Consider the following 24,019-nt stretch of genomic DNA (forward strand, 5'->3'; position numbering starts at 1 on the left):
CCTCGAGGAAGCAGCCGCAGAAATGGGCGCTGGAAGGCTCCAGGGCCCCTGGAGCAGGACTCAGAAGGGAATTCCAGGGCAGAGGCTGCAGGGGCAGTCTGGAACAGGAAGGGGGCTGGGGCCGCGGAGCCCGCAAACGCAGAATGGGCCACGCCTAGGGTGAAAGGGACAGGTGGGGAGCAGTGCGGTTTTTCTTCTCGCCCTCACTGCTCCCAGTCCCGGGGCTGACTTCCCCCGTCCTTTCTGCAACTCCACCACCCGCCGTCACCTCTTAGGGCCTTGAGGGTGTGCAGGTATTCGGCGGGGGTCTCAGCAGCAGGCAAGGGGTGTGGATGGGGGAAGAGCAGCATTTCTGTCTGGTAACTGTTTGGGTTTCTAACCCAGGCATCTTCAAACCTCCAGTGGCTATTCTGGGCCTGCCCAGATTGGGTATTCCCCGGAGACCTGGGAGTCCTGGAACCTGCTCTCCAGTCACTGGAGCCTCGGCCCAACCCTGGATCTGGACTGCAGCCACTGGTGCTGCCTCCGGTGAGGGAGGAGCCGGAGGAGCCAGCGGAGCCAGCGCCCCAGAGCCACGCTGGGAGAAGAGCAAGGCTGGGACTGACACCGGCGGCGAAGAAACTCCTTGGGGGTGGGGACAGAGGGCTTGGTGAGAGCAACTCATCCAATCCAGAGTCAGAGACAGGTTTTTATTTAAAATTTATTGTAATGGGGTCCGCGCAAAAGGAGGGGATGAAGGGTGGGGAACATGCAGGGGACACAGGAACACGATGACATGGCCAGGGCCACAGCTTCTGTCTTGGGGGAGAGGGATGAAAAGAAAAGGCCAGGGCTGGAGCTGGGGTGGAAGAGGGACGGGGGAGACACTGTGACTGCATTCCCCCCACCCCCAGGAAGCACCTCTAGTCCCTGGATCCCCCCGTTTACCCTGGCACCCTAAAATTCCATCTCTTATCCTGCCTCTGGCCCTAGTGGCTCCTTCTTTTGCTCCCCTTGACGTGTTTTCCCCTGACAGATTCTAAGTAGGACAATATTTAGGGCCTGACCCTAAACAACCCCACCTTATGAAGGTACTACCGTTGCCTTCCCTGCTTCTGCCCCTTCTCCAATCTCACCTTTTCCCCTCCGGGACAGAATCTTTGATTCCCCTCCTTCCTCTCCTCCCTCCCCCTGAAAAAAAAAAAAAAAAAAAAAAAAAAAAGCACCAACTCCCCAGGGAGGGGCAGCAGACAGTAGTGGGGGGTGGGGGGAGATGGAAGGAGGAGAGCAAGGACCATCAAGGAGAAGGCTCACAGATCCCTGGAAGGGCAGGGCAGGGGGTTACAGAGAGGAGAGGGGGTGAGGGCAGTGGCCACTCCTGTCCTCTGCCACCCCTGCCCACTGTCCAGGGGGCTTCAACACAACCGAGGGGACAGGTGTTTGTGTGGGGTCAGGTCTGACAGGGAGAAGAGAGGAGCAGGAGAAACAAATCGTTAAAACCTAGCGAATTCCCCTAAGAAACATCTCTTCCTCCTTTCCTTCTGGAGGCTCCTTGGTTGGTGGGGAAGTAGTGAGGGGTTGGTGGGAAGAGAGGGGAAGAGGAGACGGTACCAAGGGACTTTCCTCCACTTTCCGCTCTCCCCGCCACCAACCTGGAGCTCACCAGGGCTGAGAGGGAAGTGGCTGAGAGCTCACGGGCACCCCCTCGGCCCCCGAGAGGGAGCCCACAGCTGTCGGGGGAGCCGCCACTGCTGCTGCCGCCGCCGCCGCCGCAGCTGCCGCCGCCGCCGCCGCCATAGGACAGACCTCACCGGTACCTGCACAGCAAGAAACACCAGGAGATCACAGTACAATCTGAAAGGCAAGAGCCTCGCCCCCTGCCCCAGACTCATTCCCAGACTCCCTCCCCTGGGACACAGCCGTTGCTCACTTCCTGTTTGGTCCCCAGAGGCCTCCGCCTGCATCCTTACCCAGTTGTCCTGAAGGGCCTTCCCTGTCCCCAGAAGTCTCCCTAACTTCAGTGATGGATGGGCATCCCTGGCCTTCCTGAGATCCCCTATTGGGCCCTTTGAGCCCCCTCGTCCCACACAACCCATCCCACCCCCCCCAGCCATGCCCCACGCCTTGCCTGGTGGGTGCGGGGGTCCCCCTCAGCAGGTGGGCTGTGGCTGGGGGGCGTCTCCCGGGACAGGGGGGGCGGCCCCCCCCAGATGGGTCTGCATGTGGCCGGCCAGCTGGGCAGGGGTCTTGCAGTGCACGCTGCACAGCTTGCACAGGATGCGGTCAGCCCGCGGGGCCTGGAGCCCGTGGTCCTTCACCGCGTGGATGCGCAGGTATGCTGCTGTGGTGAAGCCTATTGGGGGGGGGGGGTGGATTGGGATGGGGGATGGGGGGTCAGCCAGGTGGAGACCCCAGAGACGGGGCTGTTCTCCTAGGCTGGGGACGCCCTGCTCAGATGGCCCTGTCCTCCTCCCACCATATCCTTGGTAGCCTGGGGCCAGCTACTCTGTTGGGGCTGGTGGGGCACATTCCCTCCCTAAGTTTGGGGCCTGTTGAGTGGTGTCAGCTTCCTAGCCTTGGTGCCCACAGAGCCTATTCTCCGTGGCTGGGGGACCTCTTCCGGGATGACAGCGCACTGATTCCTAGCCACTTGAAGAGTTGACCCTCAGCAGAGACGGCTGTGTCCCCTCCCTCCAGGGCCCCATACAGTCTCAGCCCAATTACTCCGTGAATATGTGAATCTGTTTAAAAGCAGCTTTTTCTGCTCCTGGGGCAGGGCGCGAGCTTGTTAAACCCCTGCCAACGCGCTCTGCTTGCCCCAGGAGCCGAAGAGCAGAACATGTGGCCACACAGCTGAAACCCTGGCTTCCAACCCTTGGGAACTGGCTCTTGACCACTCCTTCCCCACAGCAGTGAGTCCTGCTCCCACCCTCCCTACCCACCCCCAGAGACTAACTCTTCCGGGTAGGTCATCTCCTCCGGTCAACACCTCTCAAAACTTAATGAGGTTCAGTCCTCCTGATGTTGTTCCATTTGCTTCCTAAAGGGCTCTAGATGCCACGAGCTCTGGACTACAACACCTTTAACCCACGTCTGTGGAAGGGCCTCTGGCTTTGTCCCCTACCCATTGTCCCTGGCCCTCCCAGCATCTTTCAGCATGTACCTTTGTTGCAGAGCTCACAGACATGGTGAGGGCCCTGGCTGTGCACCTTCATGTGGTCCGAAATATAAGCCGAGCTCAGCATCTTGCCACACACATGACATGGCACCTTCTCCTCGTGTCGTACTGTGTGCGCCCGCAGTCGATCCTTCGTAGCAAAAGCTGCCTCACATTTCTGGGGAAGGGGGGAGGGGCGTGGGGGGTGTCAGGAGAGTTAAAGCTTTGGGGAGTGGGGAGAGGGGGGCAAGAGGTTAAAGGAATCAGAGCCTTGGGGATCTTTGATCTGTAGGAAATGGGAGTGAGATGACAGGGTCTTGAAGAAGAGATGAGAAAATGGAGTGAAAAAGCAAAAAGGAGAGAGAGAAAAAGGGGGTCTGAGAGGCTGAGCTCAGACAGCTACAATGAGGATCAAAATCATGAAAACCGGGACAGGAGGCGGCGGGCTTCCTACCTCACATTTGAAGGGCCGTTCTGTTGAGTGCACTTGTCTGACGTGACTGTTGAGGTGATCCGGCCTGGGAACACGTTGGGGTTGGGGTTAGGGGCCTGGGGAGCGGACGCGCTCCCAATTCTACCCAACTTAGCACGACCGGCCTTTCCAAAGATCCCTGCCTTTTCGCCCCAGCCCAAGGCTTCGGAGCGCTGGCGCGGCAGGAAATCCCTCCCCCTGACGCAGGGCGGGCTGGTCCTCCTCCCACGCGAAGCTTTCTTACAACCGGAGGACCCACCTCCTTGGCTAAGTACCACCCCCTGCTCCCTGGTAACCAGGAGAGGCTTTCCTCCCTCCTCCCGGGGAGTGGCTCCCGGTCCCCGTCCTCACAAACCTCCTCCCTCCCCGCCAGCCAAGGCCAGGCCACCTCCGTAGCCGTCCCTCCCTCCCCACCCGCCCAGTGGGCGGCCGAGGCCCCGTGCACACCGGGAGAAGCTCTTGCCACAGTGGGAGCAGTTGTAGGGCTTGTGCACAGCGCCGTCATGTGAGCGCACGTGGTAGCTCATGCGGTCCTTGCGCTTGAAGCGCTGCTGGCACACCGGGCACTGGTAGGGCTTCTCGTCCGAGTGCGACAGCTTGTGTCGGTTCAGGTGGTAGACGTCGCGGAAGGCCTTGCCGCACATCTCACAGGCGTGGTTCTTCCGGATGCGCTTTCCCGAGGCGGTCGTGGTCACCACGCCACCCGCGGCCACGGCGGCCGCTCCGCCGCCCGCACCCGCTTCTCCCCCTCCCCCGCCGGCTCCGCTCAGCTGGGGCACGCTCAGGAGGCTCAGGGGCACCATGGTGGGCATCTTCATAGCACCCGAGGGGACCCGGCCGGCCTTGGCTCCCGTGTGGATGGCCTCGTGCCTCCGGAGGTTGTAGCCGTTCTTGAACTCCTTGGCGCACAGGGCGCAGATGTAGGGCCCCTTGCTCTTTGTTTTCTTCTCCAAGGCAGATGCGACCGGGGCCACGGCGACCGTCGAGGTTGGGGCTACGACGGCGGTGGCCGCGGCTGCGGCGATGGTGGCGGCAGAGACAGGGGGCGCGGCCTCGGCAGCGGGCGCCGACACCGGCGGGGGCGGCGGCGGGGGCGCCGGCGGCTGCTTCAGAGCCGCTGTGTCCACTGTGGAGGCGGCGGCCGGGGCCGGGGGCGCAGCAGCGACGGCGGCGGCGGCGGCGGCAGCTGCGGCGGCGGCCGCGGCGGCGGCCGACTCCTGGGCGGCGGCGAGAACCGGGAGCAAGTCCACCTGGAGGGGCTCGGCCGCCGGGGGCTGGGGCGTGGGTGGGGGCGCCGGCGCGGCCTGCGAAGACAAGGCGCCGTGTGGGCCGCGGCCGCGGGTCGGCGCCCTCCCGGCCCGGCCCGCCACGGCCGGCCCCTACTCACCTGGAATGGACTCTGGGCGCAGCCCTGGGAGGCAAAGAAGCGGGACTGGAGCTCAGCCCCGACCTGCAGGGGGTTCTGGGCGTGACCCTGAGGTGGCGGGAAGGAGTTCATGAGGCCGCCCACCCCCCGGGAGTCCAGGCCCAGCACGGGGAAGGGGGGGGCCAGCAGCGTGCAAGGGAACACGGGGAACATGGCCTCGGCCACGGCGGGGCCCCCGGGGCTCAGCGGGGGCCGGGGGCGCGGGCCGCGCGGGGCCCGGGCTCGGGGCGCCGCCCCCGGCCGGCCGGGCTGGGCCGCGCCGAACGCATGGCCCGCGGGCCGCCCCGCCGCCCGCGCACCCCGGCCGGCGGGAGGGAGGGAAGGAGGGCGCCTGGCGGGCCGCGGAGCGCGGCGGCGACGGCGGCGGCGACGCCCCCTGGGTGGGGGCGGGAGGCCCCGCGGGGCCGGGGGCCGGGGGCAGGGGGCGGGGGCCCGGGCGGCGGCGGCGGCGGCGGCGGCGGCGGCGGTTGGAGCCTGGCGGGGCGGGGTGGGGGGAGCGAGGGAGCAGCCTCGGCCCCCGCCGCGCGCGCGCCCAGCCGGCGCCTCGGGGAGGGCGGGGGAGGGCGCGAGGGAGGGAGGGGGACAGCTGCGCGCGCACCGGGCGCGCGGAGGGGGGGTGGGACGGGAGGGAGGGCGGGCGGGAGGGGGTGTGGGAAGGGGGGGTGGGGGGGCGGGGGGAGGGGGTTGTTACCTGGAAGATGAAGCTGCTCCAGTTGCCGGGATCCATGGCGGAGGGAGGGAGGGAGGTGGCTCGAGCTCACCCTGGGGCGGGAGGAGGAGGCGGCGGCGGTGGGGGAGGGGGAACCCAGGGAGGAGGCGCGCGGGGCGGGCGGGAGGGGGGAAGGAGGAGGAGGGTGGGGGGAGCGGAGCACACTGCGCGCGGGGAGGGCGGGCGGGGGGCGCGAGGACACACAAGAGGCTGGAGCGGGCGCGAGCGCGAGCGCGCGCGAGGCCAGCGGGAGGGGGGAGGTACGAGAGGGACTCTTGGCGGGAGGAGGGACGGGGGAGCCACCCAGCAGCCCGAGTCGCCCCAAGCGCGAGACCCCTGAGACGGCCGCTGATTGGCTGACGATGGCGCAGGTGGTGGGCGCGCGGGAGACAGGGCGGCTTCTCTCTTCCCCCCCCTTCAAAGATTCCACCCCCCTCCTCCCTCCGCCAGCGGCCGTTATTTCGCGCGCACGCGCATAAAACCGCTGTCGTTGCTGAGCGGGAGAACAGGGGAGCGCGCGCCGGGGGTACGGATGGGGCGGGGCTAAACACGAAGCGCGCGCCCGCCTAACGGTCGTCCTTCTGGGGCTTTTGCGTTAGTGTTTTGATTCCTTTCGGCCACCGTCCTTCCCCTCTCCCCCATTCCAGCGGTTTATTTACAATCCTGCCCCGCTTCTTTCCTGCTTGCTCTTCCCAAAGATGGCGCCGAAAGAGGTTACGCGGCGGAGCTTGTGGCCCATCCCAAGGGCAATTATACCCTTGGCCCCACCCCCGTAGTCCCAAGAATCAGGCTGAAGCACCAGAGTAAAAACTGTATTTACACGACACGCGGTTATACGAGAATTTAAAAAAAAATGGCCAAGTGAGGAAAGGAGCCTGCAGTCAGGAGGTGTCGCAGCGATGACACGCGGCGAGACCCAAGATGTTCGCCTGCAACACAGGAGGGGAGAGCAGCGTTAGAGCTGGGGGCGGGGCACAGGCCTGGGAGAGGAGGGGGCCAGGCCGTGGGCTCACCTTCAGGAATGACTCCATCTGTTTCCCGGATATGCCCTCCACGCGTTCCAGGTCCTCCACCTGGCAGGACAGCAGCGATAGGAAGGGGCAGGGGAGGAGGGGGGGTTGCCGCGCTTCTCTGCCGCCCCCCATTCCAGGCCACCCTCGCGGGGCCGTTACCTGGCTGAAGGGGCCGTGGAGCTCCCTCCAGCCCACGATGAGCTGGGCCTTCTTCTGGCCAATGCGTTGCAGGCTGCGCAGATCCCGGGCTGAGCCTTCGTTCAGCAAATCTAGTATTTTTTGGCGCCCATGGGCCAGTAGCTCTGGGCTGATCTGTAGCTCCCAGCAGTCCTCAGCCTTCTCCTCTGGCTCTGAGGCATCCAGGGACTCCAGCTATGAGGCAGGGGGAGGTGAGTGACAGAAACAGAGTTTGCTATTCAGCCTGTGGCAGCAAACTGCTTTAGACTCCTCTGCCAAGGATAGGAACCTAACAGCAGCTACCTCCCCGCCCTTCCTAGCCTCTCTTTCCTTCAAGTGTTTGTCCAAAAACCCTCCTCCCTGGTCACTCTCTGGGCTGATTCTCATTTTATCTGACTTGTGAAAGAGTGGGGACTGTTGCTGAGGACAAAGCACATAGTAAGCTCTTAAATCTGCCTCATCTCCAAAAATCATCTTTCACTCCTAGGGAGGAATACAGAAGGCACGCGATAAATGATACCCATGCCCCCAACATATCATCTCAGTTTCTAGGTAATTTTTTCGGTGTTGTTTCATTTCTTGAATGCTTAGGTCATGTTTCCCTAAGTGGGCTCTTAAGTTGGTAGAGAGTGGGACTCACGCTACACAATGTACCTAGCAAGTAGCTACTGACTGAGGGTGAGAGCCATCAAGAAGAAAGGGAAGTAACAGGTGTTGGACACCCTCTCCGCTAGGTACATACTGTATGTCATCCTAAATGCCCTATGAAGTGTCTCCATATTCAGAGGATAAATAACTTGTAAATTGCTGGTACGTGTTTTGACTCCATGGCCAGTGCTCTTCTCACTAGAGCTTACTACCCACCCTTTTCCGCTCTAAGTGTAGCCGAAGCCTCCAGCTGCTCTCACCTTTCTCTTCCGGCCTTTCTTCTTCAGGATATGGATCTCAGCATTTGGGGATGCCGTCTGCTCCTGAACTGAAGGCAAGAATTGTGAACCAGAATCATGGCAGAGGCTACTTCTTCTCACCCTCCCTGGTGGCCCCTTGGTTCTCCCATTTCTGATTCCTTGGGTCGGTCCCCTCCATCCCAAATTAACCTCTTCTTTTGTTGTTTCCATGTGACCTTTCTTGTATTGGAAAGTAGTCTGTTGTTAGTCTGTGTGTTAGTTAACATACTAAATGCCTGAGAACAGAACACTCAAGCTCTGTTTCAGACAGTCCTCACCCTTCCCTGGGGTTGCAACATAGTGGGAGCACACAAATGACATGATGAAAGCTGCTCCAAACACCTCTTCCCTTTCCAAGATGTGTTATCTGGCCCTCCTGGTCCCCACCGCCACACTTACTCAGTTGCAGGGGCATCACCACAGCCTTTTTGAGGGGCTTAGCTACTGTGACTGTGCGGCGTGCAAGCGGTCGGAGCACTGCAGGAGAGGAGTTTTCTTTATCCTTTGGGTCTACAGCCTCCTGGGCCAAAACCTTGGCTTCCAGTTCTTTTTGCTTCATCTTCAGCCTCTATTGGAAAGGATCAAGGAGACATGTCACCTAGAACCAACGGCTTTCAGGCAGCTTGGAGGGCAGTGGATTAGGAAAGTGAGTACAGGGCTCTGACGCCCTAGCAGGCAGGGCAAGGACCAAGGAGAGGAGCTACCAGGAGACAACTGGAGCCACTGTAATTAAGGGCTTTCTAAAGATCAGGGATGCTCAGAGGTGGAATGGGCCCCTTTGTGAAACACTGAAGGGAAAGACCGTTCGAAAGTCCTAACTTAATTTGAGCTGGTGTTACAAAATGACAGTCTCTTCTATTGTTCCTTTTACCTGGATTTCCACCCCCCTCACCTCCTCACAGCTGATCAATTATTTTCAAAGTCCAGTCACATTAAGGACATTCAAGCAGAAGCTGAAGAACAGGGATTCCCGGTTAGGTAGAAATCGGATGCTGGTCCAGCCTTTCAGTGTCCTTCCCTATCTGAAGATCCTCAGATTGCTTCTCAAGGCCAATAGGAATCCCAGCCCCACCTGCCCAACACTTACCTCAATCTCCAAATCCTTCTCTTCCATGGTCTTCATGAGCACCATCCGCTCTCGCCTTGGGGTGTTCAGCCCATGGGTTCCTTGGCTCCCCTGGGAGCCCAAGAGACGGTCCAAGCTGAGGAGGCGCTCCAGCACAGCTGGGTCCATGCTGCTCAGCTTCTGTAGGGGGCTGAGCAGACAAAGGTTACTCCACACCCACCTCTCCTCTTATCGCCCTCTCCACAGCAGGATTCCCTTCATTATGCCTTAAATTGGTGTATTCTGTGATTCCAGATTCTGCTATTAAGTTGCTGGGCAACCCTGAGCAAGTCATTCAGACTCTCTGGGTGCAGTGTCTTCATTAAGTGAGTGAGGATCAATCACTACTTGCCCAGGTAACCTCTCAGGGATGCTAGGAGATCCGATGAGAACAAGTATTTAATGAACACTTGAGTTGTAGGTGTTCAGGCTCTAAGACACTCCCTGCCCTATAGGCACTCACAGTCTAATGGGGAAGAAGAGACTGTGATAAGGTGACAGCAAGGGCTGTGTGCCTTTATTGGAGGAGCATGTGGGGAAAGATTCACAAAGGAAGTCATCCTCAGCAGGGCTTTGAAAGCCGCTGCAGACCTCAAATGCCAAGCCTTCTTCCCATGGGCAGTAGGAAAGGCATATTCGAGCTGAGTCCTGACTTAATCTGAGCATAATGCCTAACATTTGTTCCTTCTGCCTGGAAGTTTTCCCCTCACAATTATCATTCAAAAGTCAATCTGATAACCACCTTTCCCGTAAAACCCAGCTTGATTGTATATCTTCTTTCCTATACTGTGAACTAGCTCCTCAAGGACAGAGACTGCCCTATTCTTTGTGTGCAAGTGCCTAGGAAGAGCAGGATCAGAAAATATGGGTGAATACCAGAAGTCATTTCTTCCTTCCTGGCTCTCACAGAAGCAGCTCCTCTTTCCTTACTGCATCCTGTACTACCTACCCTCCATCATATACTGATGTTCTAGTCTTCTTTCCTTTAGAGCCCGAGGTCAAGGTCTGACTAGGTCTGATGTGCCCCATCTCTGAGCTTTGCCTATTCACATGTGCAGGGGTGTACATTTCTGCTGACAAATAGCTTGAGAGAGACAAAACTGACATGGAGTTCTAAGCAAGCAAGCACCTGTTGCTATATGCCATCCATCCTCAACTACAGCAGCCTCCCCAGGGCAGAGGATGTACTAATCCTTGACCTCCTCTGGTCACCCCTATTCACTAGTCTTTAGACTTACAGTTTAGAGAGACTGTACTTGGGCTTGGGTAGAAACTGGGCAAAGTAAAAACTGCGGCTGGCTCCCTAGAATTATTAGGGGGGGCCAGGTGGCCAGACACAGAAAGCTAGGCAAGACCACTAAACAGCAGTGACCTAAGGATTCAAGCATACTGGGCCATGAGCTGGGGCCATCAGAACTAGGGAGACTCGCCATACACACAGAAGGGAGGGACTCAGTGACTCTGGACTGAGGTTAGAAGCAAAGTTAGATAGCAACGGGCTCCTTGTAGGGTCCTGGAGATGCTGGACTCTAACGCACAGACTGAGAGGTTTCAGGGACACATGGCTCTTCATCTCCTCCTTGTCTCTTTGCTTTGCACTTATCCTCTAGACCTGAAAGACCTGATCTAGATTACTTCTTGAACCAGAAAGAGCTGCCCCCAAATGTGAGGTTTTGCTGACTGCCTAAAGGGATTGGAAAATGGAAAGGGAGGGGCTAGGAACTCAAGGAGGAGGCTTTCTTCAGGCCCCGGGCAGCAGCACCAAGGACAGAGATTGACCTTAGCACTTCAGTGAATTCGATAGAGTAGGATTTGGGGTGAATTCAATGAGGAACAAGTTCACAGACTAAACCCACTACTGCCCTGCACCCAACCCAGACACAACAGAACAAGGAATATACCCAAGGCCCCTCCCACTCTGCTCACCTGAGTTTCTGAGAGGCAGAGGCTGGAGCTGCTGTGGGCTCAGGACTCCCAATCTCTTCTTCCTCAGGGCCTCGGGCTCTCTTTGCCTCTGATGGGCCTACCAGTTCTTTCTGAGACAGTTTAATGGGTGCCAAGACTAGGAAAGATGTGGGGCGGGGTGGGGGGGGGGGAGCGGTCAGCCTCTATGCTGATGCTTGGCAGAGTCAGCAAACTCCCCAGCTGTCCAGATCTGGCTTTTCCACTCTTGCCAACCCCAGTCCTCACCACGAAGCTGCAGACTCTCGTTGGTAAAAGGACGATTGATCACCTCCTTGGACCTGGCAGCAAAGTTCAGTGCAGAGACTGTATCTAGGTAGAAACGTCTCTCGGGGGCAATGTTGGCAATGAGGATGCTGTGGGCTGAGCCACCCAGAGAATCCTGAGGGATGGGGATGGGCAGGATAGGCAGATCAGAAACCCCACATTTCTGTTTTGTTTTTTTTTTTTTTTTAATGTTTATTTATTTTGAGAGAGAGAGAGTGCAAGCAGGGCAGGGGCAGAGAGAGAATCCCAAGCAGGTTCTGCTGTTGTCAGCAGGGCTCGATCCCAGGAACTGTGAGATCAAGAGCTGGAGGCTCAACCAACTGAGCCACCCAGGCATCCCCCAACGTTTTCATTTCTTGACTGCTGTTCCCCACCCTCCCAGCACACCTAAGAACCTCCTTCTCCAGCCCCTTTTCGCCCTGAGGTGGGTGGCCTGACCTGCAACAGGCGAGTGAGCTTGCTGTCCCGGTAAGGCACACGAGGGAGGCCCTGGTTCAGCGCATCCACCACCTTGCCCAGTACAAACAGGGACGAGTTGATAGCTCCACTTTCCTTCAACCGCAGACCCTTGTTACCCGTACGCCGGTTGTCCTCTGAACCAGCCAAGTCAATCAGGTAGAGTTTACCCTCCCGCTGGCGGAATGGGGCCAGACGTTCCCGCTGATCCACCTGGAGTTAAGAGCAAGGACCCCCAACTTCGTTCAGGTTCTAGGGGCTTCCCGGGTCCTCACCCTGTCGGCGGGCCTCACCTTAACCAGGAGCACAGCATGACTGCGGGAGGAGCGCTGGTTGAGCCGGGTGGCTCCTACAGTCCGGTTTCTACTGGCTGGCAGGAAGTGCCGCTCAAAATCAGCGAAGCTAGTGATGGGCTTCTGTGTGAGGCCCGGAATCAGGATGTTTCCTCGACAATCTTCTCGGATCACCAGGTCTCCTGATGCAGGGTCCAAGAGGTCTAATACCTATCGGAGCAGTGAGAGGTAGGGCGGGTTCTGCAGACACAGGCCACTTACTTCCTGGGCACCAGTCTCCTTTTCTCTGCTGGGCTGTCAGAGTTGTACCATCTGCTACCTCAACCTGTTTTTCTGGGTCTTGCCTCCTTGCTAGAGCAGAGCTTCATGCTTAAGAACTGGATCTTATTCTGACTTTTGTCTCTTCCCCCCCCCAACCAGAGTGGGGGCCGGGGGTGGGGGGTGCTCACCTTTTCCTGGTAGATCTCTAAGTAGGACATAGTGACAGAGAGAGCCCATGGCCGGCCCTCGCCGCCCTCCTCCCTTGTGAGCTGTAGGAGGTCCATGAGAGCCCGGGGAATCACTCCAGGTTGCTCTGGGCTGCCCAGCATTGTGTGCGTCTTCCCTGGGGAAAGAGTGGAGATCACTGTGAGATCTTCCTCCCCACTCTGAAGCCCTTTCTGACCCATGGCTATTCCCTATCTGGCTCCCTCACCTGCCCCTGTGGGCCCATAGGCAAGCACACTGGCATTCTGCCCTTCCAGCAAGTGCCTCAGGATGGGCTGCACTGATCCCGCATAGACGTCCTGCTGAGAGCTCCTCTCTCCATAGAAGGCATCAAACCTGCAGGCAGGAAAAATGGAGGGAATTAGTGGAGGGTTCCATTCTCACCCAGACTTACAGGGTAATACTAGCCATGGATTTAAAAGAGTCTCTATCCCTTTTCTTGCATAAAGACCTTAGAAAGCACCCACTGAGCACCTGTCCTGTTCCTGTCTCTGTACTGGTGTTAGAAATAAAGAGATGAATCTGATGCCCTGATCTTGGGAGTTCTGTAGTCTGGTGGGATAGAAAGATACCCATCCTTTGTTGTGATTCAGGAAACGAAGAGCAGGACACACTAGAAAGAATAAGTGAGTCTGCTTGAGCAAAGAGGATTTTGCCAGAGACAGAGAGGAGAAAGATATTCCACGTATCAAAAAGAGCACACAGGGGTGCCTGGGTGGCTCAGTCAGTCAAGTGTCCAACTCTTGATTTTGGTTTAGGTCATGATCTTCACTGTTCGTGAGATCTCACAGACAGCGAGGGAGCCTGCTTGGGATTCTCTCTCCTCTCTCTGCCCCTTCCCCGCTCGCGTTTTCTCTGTCAAAATAAATAAACGTTAACAAAAGTTAAAAAAAAATAGCACAGAGCAGGCATGGTGTGAAAGAGCAGGGCTTCCTGATCTTTCCCCCAACACAGTGTATATAGGAAGCAGCATTGGTACACCACGATGGCGCAGAGGATGCTGCTTCTGACTAGGAGAGACTCCACTCACCTGCAGTCTACTCTCTATACTCCGGTAGAGAAGCCGTGGCTGAGGCCACAGCAGAGATTAGTATTTTAAGTGGAGTGTAGCCTGTGTTGGGGGGAATGAGGCTGGTAAGAAACAAGTCCAATTGCCAAGGGCCAAGAATGAGGTTGTCAAACTTTTTCTGTAAAGAGCCGGCTAATAAATATTTTAGGCTTGGGGAGCCATAGGATTCCTTTTGCAGCTATTCACCTCTGTCATTATAGTCAGAAAGCAGCCGTGGACCGTATGCAAATGAACACGTGTCGTTCTGTTCCAATAAAGCTTTTATTACAAAAAAGACTCCTGGTCAGATCTGACCTGCAGGCCGTAGTTTGCCACCCCCTAGCCTGGAACGACAGGCCGAAAAGTCTCAACTTTCCACCTCCAGTGGGGTTTTAAGGTAGCTGCCCTTGTGAGTTCTGTCCCCAAATCCGGATGGCTTCTGTCACACCCAGCTGCAGCCTGGGCTGGCTGGCTGGCTGGCTGGTCTATGTTCCTCCCACCCTTCCCACACCTCCCCGATCCTAGCTGGGGCTCCCCTGGTCACCCTTGCTACTCCTTCCCCACTTTGTGCCTATTTCCCCCATGAGACTGTGAATAGTAATATAAATCTGGTTCAGCTGCCAGTCTTTCCCCAAGTATCCTACAGAACACTGGTCACAAGTGGGCACCTATGAACATTTCTGAAAGCCCGAATGAAGGTGTGGGGAACAAAGTTGTGCTATGAAAGGTGGAGATTCTAAAAAGGCACGTCTGAAAACTGTCTGGGTAAGTGATAACGTGAGCTAGGAGAGAGGAGAGGGACAGGAGGGAAGAGTGGCCTGAACCTTACTGGTATTTGAGAGTCTCCTGGTGGTTCCTCCAGTTGGCAATCTCTAGTGAACAGCTGTCCAGGCCCCGCACACAAGGGGGCTCACCTGCTGCAGCTGTCCCATCCACAAATGGTCGCAGCCTCACGGCCACCCTTACCCGAGCTGGAGGTGGGCGCCGGCCAGCCCCCACCTTGCTTAGCCGACAGCGACCAGCTCCTAGAGGACAGAAGGGAAGTTTTTAGGCATGAAATACGGTGGTAGCACAGACGTTGCAGGAGCCGGCTTTGCAGAGAGGTAACGGTAGGAGTCTTACAGGAAGAGCTACTTGATAGAGCTGAGCTCTGACGGATGAATAGCAGCTTGCCCAGCATTCCAGGCAGAAGGAATGGCATATGCAAAAACATGATGGTGTGAAAGCATGGCCCCCTGGAGAACTGGTGGGGCGGGACTCTGTGTTCTGTTAGTGAGGATGAGCAGAGAAGGGCAGGATGGAAGACAAAGATGAATCAGATACATGGTCTCAGGAGGAGTACGGTGGTGGGGGTTGGAGGACAGAGATTACCTACATACAGATCAGGGGTTGCAAACCATATCATGTACTTAGCAAACATTAACAGTAAGCACTGGCTACATGTCAGGCACACTTTAATCTTCATGGTGTCCCATGGTGTCCCCTCTTAGTGCCATTTTACCAACAAAGAAGCTTATGGAGGTGCAGCAGCTCTTCTGAGCACGTCGGTATTTTACACCTGGGGCCTTGTGGCTGTCGCACCTTGTTTCATAGCCTACATTTTGTCTTTTTGCTCCTCGAAAGAGTAAGCACAGCCTGAAAACAAAACAAAACCCCAGCATCTTAAGTAGACTAGAGACCCACATAACCTTGACAGAGGGGCAGGGAAATGGACTGGAGGCTAAGGTCATGGGGATACCATGGGAGGGCCAGGGGCCACAGCTCATTTCGGGGAAGCTCTTTCCACCCTGGCTGTACTGTGGGTGTCCCCAACTTGGCCCAGTTCTTTCCTTGCTCTACAATTAAGTCCAGTGGGGAGTAGATTGCCATGTTTACACAAGTAACCTGGAAGCTCTTGTTAAAATGCCGATTTCACTTCCGTCCCTGGAATGATGCCTGAGATTCTGCATTTGTAACAAACTGCCAGATGGTGTGGATGCTGCTGGTAGGACATGCTTTGGATTGCCAAGGTGTTGTAGACCAGCATCTTGTAAGGATTAAAAGAGTTGACATTTGCCCCTCCCAAAACCAGTCAATGAACTGCCTGACTCTTCTGTGCTTCTATTTCTCACCTGAGGTTTACAACACACACTTACCTGTACATGTGTGTTACATACACAAAACTGATGGTTTTCTCTTGATGGAGCTTATGTGGGTTTCTTTTGTTACCCAGTTCTGTGATGCTCTAATGTTTGCATTAAAAAAATAAGTAACGCTGTGGATGGACACCTTTGTTTGGAAGGGATGAAGTTGGAAGGCAGCCCAGTCCCTTTCTGCCCCAGCTCAGTCTGCAAAAGGCATTAACATGCAATCCTCCTCTGTTGTAAGCTTTCTGTTTAGTTTGCTTCCAATAATTAAATTTAAGTCATTAAAAAAAAGAGAGATTATAAATATTTTTATCAGAAAACACAAGATAAAACTTTTTAAAAAAAGCCTGTTTTGAGGGGGGCGCCTGGGTGGCTCGTCATCATCTGACTCTTGATCTCAGCTCAGGCCCTGATCTTAGGGTCATAAGCTCAAGCCCCATGTTGGGCTTTGCACTAGGCGGGAAGCTTACTTAAAAAAAAAAAAAAAAAAAAAAAAAAAAAAGCCTGTTTGGGGTGCCTGGCTAGCTCAGTCAGTAGAGCATGAGACTCTTGATCCTGGGGTGGTGAGTTCGCACCCCACAGTGGGTATAGAGACTACTTTAAAAAAATAAAAATTTAACAACAACAAATAGCCTTCTTATTTTCATGAGGACTGAATGAGCTAAAAAATATCTCATGAGGAGGGCATTTCTCTATTTTATGGTGGAGGATACCACACAGTACCTCACAGCTAACAGCAGAATTCCAACCTGGATCTCTTTGCCTCTAAAAATCTGCTTTCAGTGAGGATGCCATATTGCCTATTGGGAAAGTTCTTGGCATCTCTGACTCTCTCCCTTTTTCTAGTGGTAACAGCTGGTTGTCGGGGCCATAGGCCTCAGAGAAGGCAAGAGGCTGGTATGTGTGACCAACACAGGAACAGCGAGATGAAAAGGTGGGCAGACTACCCTTGCTGAGAATCTGACACATAAGGCATGCCCATAAGCGGATGGCCTACAAAACCTGGGCTTCTGCTCCGTTATCTGACAAACGAAGCCAGTAATACCCCTTCTCATTCCATGGTTTACAAGGCACATGGGCATCTAGTTTTCACTCAATCCTCAGGAGTCCTGAAAGTCCGTAACAAGTCAAGAGAAACCTGCAGATGCACCCATGCAGGTGAGAACACTAAGGTGCAGAGAGGTTCACTGACTTGTCAGAAATGTGTGCAGGGGCTTCTCCTTGCCTATCTTTCCCAGGGTTTGGGGGAGAACAGAGAAATTTGGCAGATACAGACACATTTAAGGAAGTTTAAGGGGAAGGGGAAGTCTGTGGTGATGTACTTGGGTCAGACAGAGCTGAATTTCAATTCCAGCTCTAACACTTGTTAGCTTGTGACCTTGGGCAAGTGACTTAACATCCAGGTGCTCTGGTTTTCTTTGTTTATACAATGGGGTGGGGTGGGCCTCGGAGAGGCTTAATGAGAATTAAAAGAAGTAACATGTAAAATACCAACACAGTAACCAGCACACAATAAGTAGGTTCGTTATTCAAGGTAAGATGGCCTGGGTTCAAAGCCCAGCTCTGCCACTTACAAGGAAACGGGTACATAATGGTCTATTCCTGTGCCTCAGTTTCCACAATTGTAAAATGGGAATAAATATGTACTCGCTGGGTTGCTAAGGGAATAAATGAGGTAATTCATGTCAAAGTGCTCAGAATGGCATTTGGTACATTGGTAAAAGCCTTGGTGTTTTATTTTATATTCATCTTTCATTTTCCAAATGTGGAAACCTCAGTATAGAGAGGTTGGCTAACTTGCCTGTGGTCAACAGCTACCTAGTGACAGAGCTTCAAATGAAGGTCTAACTCTGAAGTTCATTGTATGAGTCCCCAGACCTTCTCAGCTCATCTTTGTATCCCCATGGGCCTGGGAGTCAGAGACAAGTTCCACCCACCCAGTAGCTGTGTGAGCTTGGGAAGCCTTCTTCACTGTTGCAAGCCTCAGTTTCTCTTTATAAAATAACAGTATCATAAGATTGTGAGAAGTCAAAAAAAGAATGTACATACAATGTTTGGCACAGTGGGTGGCATCAGGGGCTCAGTAAATATTATTGTTATTATTACACTCTTTTACTTATTTACTCTTGTTACCCACTCCTCCAGGTAGCAATTCACTTCAGCCCTCACCATTCAGCAGGGTCACTAATAACCTCCCTAATGCTAAATCCAGTGGACATGCCTGGTCCCCAACCTATTTGACTTCCCAGTAAGATCAGACACCCTCGATCTGCCTTCCTTTGAAAAATACACTTTCCCCTAGTTTCCATGCCAGAGGGCCAAGGTGAACAGCTCTCTGCTTACTCCTTCTAAGTTTCTGCCAATCTTAAATATTTTTCCAGGCTCCTTCTATCCTTTCTCTAGCCTGAGGTCACTCAACTTTGGCCCTAATATTTTGGGCTACATAATTCTTTGTAGTGAGGCTGTCCTGTGCACTACAGGGTGTTTAGCACATCTATGCTAGACACACATGCCAGTAACATTCTGCACCCCCCCCCCACCTCCTCTTACACCTCCTCTTGAAGTCGTAAGGTACTTCAAACCCCACCTATCCCAAACTGAACCCTTCCCCATCTCTCTTGCCACCTGGTCCTCCTCCTATGCTCTCTAGTGTAAATGAATGGAACCAACCCCAAAGACGGGAGTCTTCCTTAACTCCGGCTTCTTTCTCACCTTCTACATCAGTTATTCAGTATCTGTCAATTCTGCCTTTTTAGAGGAGTCCACTTCTCTCTACCCCACTGCACAATCTTCGCAAAGGCAACCATCATCTCAACAGTCTCCCACACTGGTCTCCCTTCCTCTAGTTTCACTCCCCTCCAGTCGCTCTCTTCCCACTTCCTCCCTTGCACTATAAGCTCTCAGCCACAATGACCTTCCTACAGTTCCTACAACATGCCCAGTTCTCTCACACCTCTGCGCCCTTGCACATGCTATCCTCTCTCCCCGAAGTATCTTCCTTCTCACCACCACTCGCCATGTGGCTGAGGTAAATACACCTTACTTCCTCTAAAAAACGCTCTTTTGTAAAATTACTCTCCCATGAAGTTGTGTCCCTGGCTCTTTGGCTCCTCCATCCAAGCACTCATGACATCCCACTGTAACTGTAGATGTGTCTCTGTGCTCCATCTGACTGTGAACTCAGTGACAACAAGTCTTACTCTGGTCACCTTTATATCCCCAGTGCTTGGCACAGAGTAGTTCTCAAGGAATATTTGCTGAACAAATTAAGTTTTGGTGAATGAACATAAAGCATTGTCTTGTTTCTTGTTTTCTTCATAAAAATGGCTCCCTGCTATTCCTGTCCCAAAGCTCACAGCCCAAGGGAGAAGGAAAGGAGAGGCACATGTATACAAGTGCTTATAGTACAAGAGTCTATCCCTTTCGTCATAAAAGCAACTTTAAGGGTTGGGCAAGGCTAGCACTTACTTCTTCTAATTTCCTCCCTCTCACAATTCCCCAACTTCATTTGGTTTAACTCCTCTTTTATTGATGAGGAAATTGAGCCAAAGACAGCATCATTGGGCTCTTTATACATCATAAATAAATCACTCGGTGGTCTTTTCATCCAGCTGAGGCCTGATAAACTCCTATCCGACCCTTGAAACCCACTTCAAATATCCCTTCTGTTAATTAGGTCCTCCCAGAATATCCAAGGGTTTACTTACTTCAGATTTTACACTCTCTCATTGCTTTTCATGATAGCATATATTTATACGATTATCCACTGAAACAGATTATAAACTTGTCTGGGAGAAGGGTCAATATTCATTCAAGCATTTTAACCATATCTACTATGTACCAGGCGCAGTGGGTGTCGGAAAAGTGAGGGAAGGGAGGCCGTGCTCCGAAAGCAGGAGTATCATGTGCTTGGGCATAATGGTTAAGAGCAGAGGCCCTAGAGTAGGACTGCCTGAGAATTCAGACCCCAATATTCACTAGTTGTGTTAACTTTGAGCAAGCTATTTAACCCATCTATGCCTCAGTTTCCTCATCTGTAAAACAGGGACAATAACAACCAACCACCTTATCGCATTGTGTAGCAATTAAACGATTCATCACCGCAAAGTGCTTACAACTGTGCCTGGCACCTAGCAAGGGCTCAACATGTGTTTGACATTCTGCTAGACAGCTTTGTTTCTCCATGGGGCCTGACCAACAGCAGGGGACTCAAATCAATTACTATGGCATCTATCATAATCAATGACCAGAATTCAGTGGACAGGAAGAGAGCAGAGACATCTGTAAACACACACTCACAACATACAAGATTCGTAATGTCCCAACAGCCTTTCCAACCCTAAAATAGCACTGACTTCCACGGCTAGAGCGAAAGGAAACAGTCCCTTATTCCCCCTATTTGTGATCTGGGCACATCTTATGCTGTCAACTCACACCCAGCTGCTGTGCCTCGGCCTGCCCTCCAGCGTCTCCCAGGGATCTCCGCTCACCCAAACAGCACATCATACACAGAACCCTCCCCTCGCAAAATGCGCATCCACCTCCTTTCGTCTGGTCCCTACGGTCAGTGTCAGCCACTCTTCGCTCGCTTACTCACATAATCTCCCGAGATGGGGTAACTGTCTGTCCCCATTCTACAAAGAAACTGGAAGCTCACAGAGGAAAAGTGCGCTAGGCTCAAACAAAGCTCTATATCGGAACTGGGTGTTTTAACACGGTCAATTGACCCGCACGGAGGGCTGGAAACAAGTAAGAAGGGAAGAGCGAGGTGCGCTGACCAGCTCGAGACTCCCACCTTCCCCTCCCCTCCCCGCCCCCGCGCCATTTCGGCCTCTCCCCGACAACCCGCAGAACCCGGACCAGGCTCCGGCACATTACTCCACCAGGTTCCAGACTTCGGCGTCCTGCCCAGGCCGGGCTCGCGTACCTGAGATCGCCGCCGCCATCTCGCGTCGCCTCAGCTGCGCGGTACCCCCCGCGTCCATTCCGCTCCCTCCGTTGGCCGGCCTCTCCCATTCGAATTTCCCGGTGCCCCGCCCCCCGTCCTGGCCTCCACCAATCACGGCTACTCGCTACCGGAAGCCCCTGCCGGCGGTTCGCAACCATCCCGCCCTCTAGGGCTCGCCTCAGTGTCCTGCAAGAAAAAGTTTCCCCTGGCGGAGGACGCATGCGCGCAGGATGGCCACCCAGCCGTGGACGCCCCGGCGCGCGTCGTGGCTTGAACTCTGGCGCCCGAGGTTTGGGCGGCGGTGGCGGTCGGAGTTGCTGCTGAGCGCCGCTGGGCACTGGACTCTCTGTACCTTCTGGCTTTCGGATTTCGAGTCGTAGATTTGCGTAAGTCCAGACTTTTCGCCTCGTGTTTCCCCCTCAACCACGAATTTTGGTACTAATCAAGCAGTGATCGAAGGCACTTAATCGATTTACTCCCAGATTTCCCTGAATTGAATACAATTTTAGCTGTTTTAGTGGCAGAAGAGGTGATTATATGAAAAAGGGAGACGTGCGTGGAAACGGGTTATTCAAAGCGAGTTTCACTTTCAGCAGTTTCTTGCTTCAGCTTGTTTCGCGTTCCGTGGGTTCGTGGGTTTGTGGGTTCTCGGACTGGAACTCAGTGCCAGTCCACGGTACTTTACCGTCTGGTCACTTCTGTAGGTCTGGCCTGCGCTGTCTGGTTTGTAGACAGTGGCGTTACACTCCCCCTCTTGCTAAGCCCACATCACCATGCAGATATCAGGTGACATGTCTCCTCTTATGTCAAATCTGAGCGGAGGGGGGCTGGTCTCGGATGTTCCTTGCTTTGTAACTCAATATATCGGAGTGAGCCTTAAAGGCATGTTCAGTCTGTTACTTAGTCAGCTTCATCCACGATCCCAGTGTCCTAGGCGTTCAGCCATCTGTGAAGTCCTTAACCAGGAATGAATGGAAGCTTAACCAGGGATGAATGTCCCATCTTTGAGCTCCTGATAGAGCCCTGGGTTAGAAATGTCTAGACTATTAAACAAAACAAGTGTTAGACCAGCGGTTCTCAAATTTTTTGGCGTTGGAATTCTTTACATTGTTAAAAAAAAATGAGGCCTCAGGAACACCTGGCTGCCTCTGTAGGTAGGTAGAGCCTGCAACTCTTGATCTTGGAGTTGTAAATAACAGCCCCAGGGTGGGTGTAGCGATTACTTAAAAGTTAATTTAAGGGACGCCTGGGTGGCTCAGTCGGTTGAGCGTCTGACTTCCGCTCAGGTCACGATCTCACGGTTCCTGAATTCCAGCCCCACATCGGGCTCTGTAGTGACAGCTCAGAGCCTGGAGCCTGCTTCAGATTTTGTGTTCCCCTCTCTCTCCGCCCCACCCCTGCTTGTGCTCTGTCTCTCTCTGTCTTTCAAACATGAATAAACATAAAAATAATTTAAAAATAATTTAAAAATGTTTTAAAAAATTGAGGCCCAAGAGATCTTTTGTTTATATGGGTTGTGTCTTCATACTTACTGTATTAGAAATTAAAACGGGTGCCTGGGTGGCTCCGCTCTGGTGGTTAAACTCCCAACTCTTGGTTTCAGCTCACCTCACGATCTCAGGGTTAGTGAGTTTGAGCCCGGAATGGGTGCTAACAGTGTGGAGCCTGCTTGGGATTCTCTCACTCCCCTCCCACCTCTCTCTCTCTCTCTCTCTCTCTCTCTCTCCCCCCTTACCCCTCTTGCTCTCTCTCTCAAAATAAATAAACTTTACAAAAAAGAAAACAAATTTTAAATGTTTATTAATGCACTTAAAAATTGCAGTAACAAATCCATAGAGACAGAGTAGATCAGAAGTTGGTGAAGTGTTGGTGAATTAAGATTATTGCTATTAGTTAGGTACAGAGTTTCTTTCTGGGTGATAGAAATGTTCTAGAATTAGTGTGATAGTTGTACAGCATGGTGAATATACTAAAAACCACTGAAGTATACACTTAAAAATGATAAGTGAATTGTACCTCCATTTAAAAATCTTCCCCCAAAATTACAATAACAAACCTATTACACAGAATATAAATAACATTTTACTTTTAAAGATAGTTTTTAAATGTCCATAAGATTTACCATTTAAAGTTTATTTATTTTGAGAGTGAGTGAGTGGGGAGGAGCAGAGAGAGAGTCCTAGGCAGGCTCTGCTCACAGGGCTTGAACTCATGAACTATGAGATCATGACCTGAGCCGAAACCGAGAGTCGGATGCTTAACCAACTGAGCCACCCAAGTGCGCCCCCAAAAATAAATTTGGAAATTTTTCCCAAAGCAAAACAATAGTGAGAAGAGTGGCATTGTTTTACGTTTTTGTTTTTGTTGTTGTTGTTTACAAATATGTCTGGCTGAAGAGAAAATAGCTGTATTCTCATATCTGCTTCTGCATTCCATATGTTGTGATATCAGGGAAACTATGGACTTACACCATTGGCAGTTTGGTCTCCCCCCACACTTCAGAAAAGGCTCTTCAGGTTTTCACATTTGTTGCCAGTCCCCAGAAATTTGGTAAGATACCTGCCGGAAGTAGTGGAAAGAGCATAGGTCAGGGAGTCAGGACTTCCTAGGTTGAATAAATAGCTTAGGGACAGGGCTTTGTATCAGACCACCCAGGGTAGGGGTTTAGCCTCTCTGTGCCTCCATTTCCTGAGGTGGTAAAAGGGATTAATGGTTGAATCTGCCTCCTAGGGTTTTAAGGATGTGCATTTGCCTGGTGGAAATTAGGTTCTGAAATACCTGACAGGTGAAGAGAAAGAAGCAGTGGATTTTTTTTTTTTTTTTTAATTTCCAGATGAGACCCTTGGGAAGCAAAGCAGAACAGAGGAAAGTCATGAGTTTACGCCATAACAACAGGAAGGAGACTAGTTAGCGAGGAAGACGGTTCTGTCCTTTAAGCCTGGGAAGATATAAATGAGGATCATCTGGGGTGAGAGACACAGCAGCAGTGATGAAGAAGGGAATTGGCGCTGGAAAAGACCAGATCTAGGGGGCCAGGTGGGGAAGGACTCCTGGGAGAGATAACAGAGCACACGGGTGGCCAGGAAGCCTTGCCAGTCTGCCAGGTGGACATCCTTTTCCTTCACGTCATAGACTGTGTATAAGAGCTATGGGCGTTGGGGGGAGTGGGGGGAGGTTCCTAAAAGGAACCGCAGGTCCTTTACTGAAGGCACGGAGGTGGGCGCTGAAGGGCTGCTGTGCATGGGCAAGCGTGACCTGCTCACTGCAGAGGACGCCTCGAGAAGACAAAACGGAGTGGCACATTCACATTTACAGCATGGGGCGCCTGGCTGCTCAGACTCTTGAGTTCAGCCCAGCTCATGATCCCAGGTTCGTGGGAGCGAGCCCTGCTTCAGGCTAGGCGCTGAGCATGGAGCCTGCTTAAGGTTCTGTCTGTCCTTCTGCCCCT

The 24,019-nt window shown here is 53.5% G+C and overlaps 3 protein-coding genes and 2 long non-coding RNA genes across 11 annotated transcripts in view; 3 read left to right on the forward strand and 2 right to left on the reverse strand.

Moving 5' to 3' along the window:
• Positions 1-554: 554 nt before the first annotated feature.
• LOC128313681 (uncharacterized) lies at positions 555-3,240 on the forward strand. Its single transcript, XR_008294698.1, has 4 exons — positions 555-685; positions 1,646-2,312; positions 2,802-2,891; positions 3,026-3,240. It is a non-coding gene; the product is annotated as an uncharacterized LOC128313681 (long non-coding RNA).
• On the reverse strand, positions 683-5,897 carry MAZ (MYC associated zinc finger protein). Of its 5 annotated transcripts, none has more exons than XM_053213567.1 (6): positions 5,726-5,897; positions 4,996-5,082; positions 4,056-4,912; positions 3,591-3,654; positions 3,143-3,314; positions 683-1,796 (listed from the first exon to the last, which is right to left on the reverse strand). In XM_053213567.1, the coding sequence occupies exons 1-6, from the start codon at positions 5,759-5,761 to the stop codon at positions 1,639-1,641; spliced, it is 1,374 nt and encodes a 457-aa protein (XP_053069542.1). In that variant the 5' UTR covers positions 5,762-5,897; the 3' UTR covers positions 683-1,638. The 5 variants fall into 5 exon arrangements, with proteins under 5 accessions (XP_053069542.1, XP_053069540.1, XP_053069541.1 ...); XM_053213566.1 differs by lacking the exon at positions 683-1,796 and adding an exon at positions 2,130-2,332; XM_053213565.1 differs by lacking the exon at positions 5,726-5,897 and having other exon boundaries at positions 4,996-5,291.
• A 642-nt stretch (positions 5,898-6,539) lies between these two features.
• KIF22 (kinesin family member 22) lies at positions 6,540-20,646 on the reverse strand. 2 transcript variants are annotated; one of them, XM_027051570.2, is made up of 14 exons: positions 20,551-20,646; positions 14,327-14,522; positions 12,658-12,785; positions 12,413-12,567; positions 11,964-12,173; positions 11,653-11,883; positions 11,176-11,329; positions 10,912-11,047; positions 8,968-9,136; positions 8,280-8,448; positions 7,842-7,909; positions 6,916-7,128; positions 6,757-6,816; positions 6,540-6,672 (listed from the first exon to the last, which is right to left on the reverse strand). In XM_027051570.2, exons 1-14 carry the CDS (start codon positions 20,606-20,608, stop codon positions 6,625-6,627), a joined length of 1,995 nt encoding a protein of 664 aa, XP_026907371.1. In that variant the 5' UTR covers positions 20,609-20,646; the 3' UTR covers positions 6,540-6,624. The 2 variants fall into 2 exon arrangements, with proteins under 2 accessions (XP_026907371.1, XP_053069538.1); XM_053213563.1 differs by lacking the exon at positions 20,551-20,646 and adding an exon at positions 14,869-14,977.
• On the forward strand, positions 7,019-8,128 carry LOC106968083 (uncharacterized). Its single transcript, XR_001429074.3, has 3 exons — positions 7,019-7,145; positions 7,421-7,485; positions 7,869-8,128. It is a non-coding gene; the product is annotated as an uncharacterized LOC106968083 (long non-coding RNA).
• Positions 20,647-20,776: 130 nt separating the features above from the next.
• Positions 20,777-24,019, forward strand: part of CE3H16orf54 (chromosome E3 C16orf54 homolog) — a 55,163-nt gene continuing 51,920 nt past the window's right edge. Inside the window, exon 1 of one of the 2 annotated variants that reach the window (XM_027051552.2) lies at positions 20,777-20,957. The gene's annotated coding sequence lies outside the window, so the exon portion shown is untranslated. The remainder of the gene's footprint in view (positions 20,958-24,019) is intronic. The other variant, XM_053213569.1, reaches the window with a different exon arrangement.

This window comes from Acinonyx jubatus, chromosome E3 (assembly GCF_027475565.1).
Source record: "Acinonyx jubatus isolate Ajub_Pintada_27869175 chromosome E3, VMU_Ajub_asm_v1.0, whole genome shotgun sequence".
Taxonomy (NCBI): Eukaryota; Metazoa; Chordata; class Mammalia; order Carnivora; family Felidae; genus Acinonyx; species Acinonyx jubatus.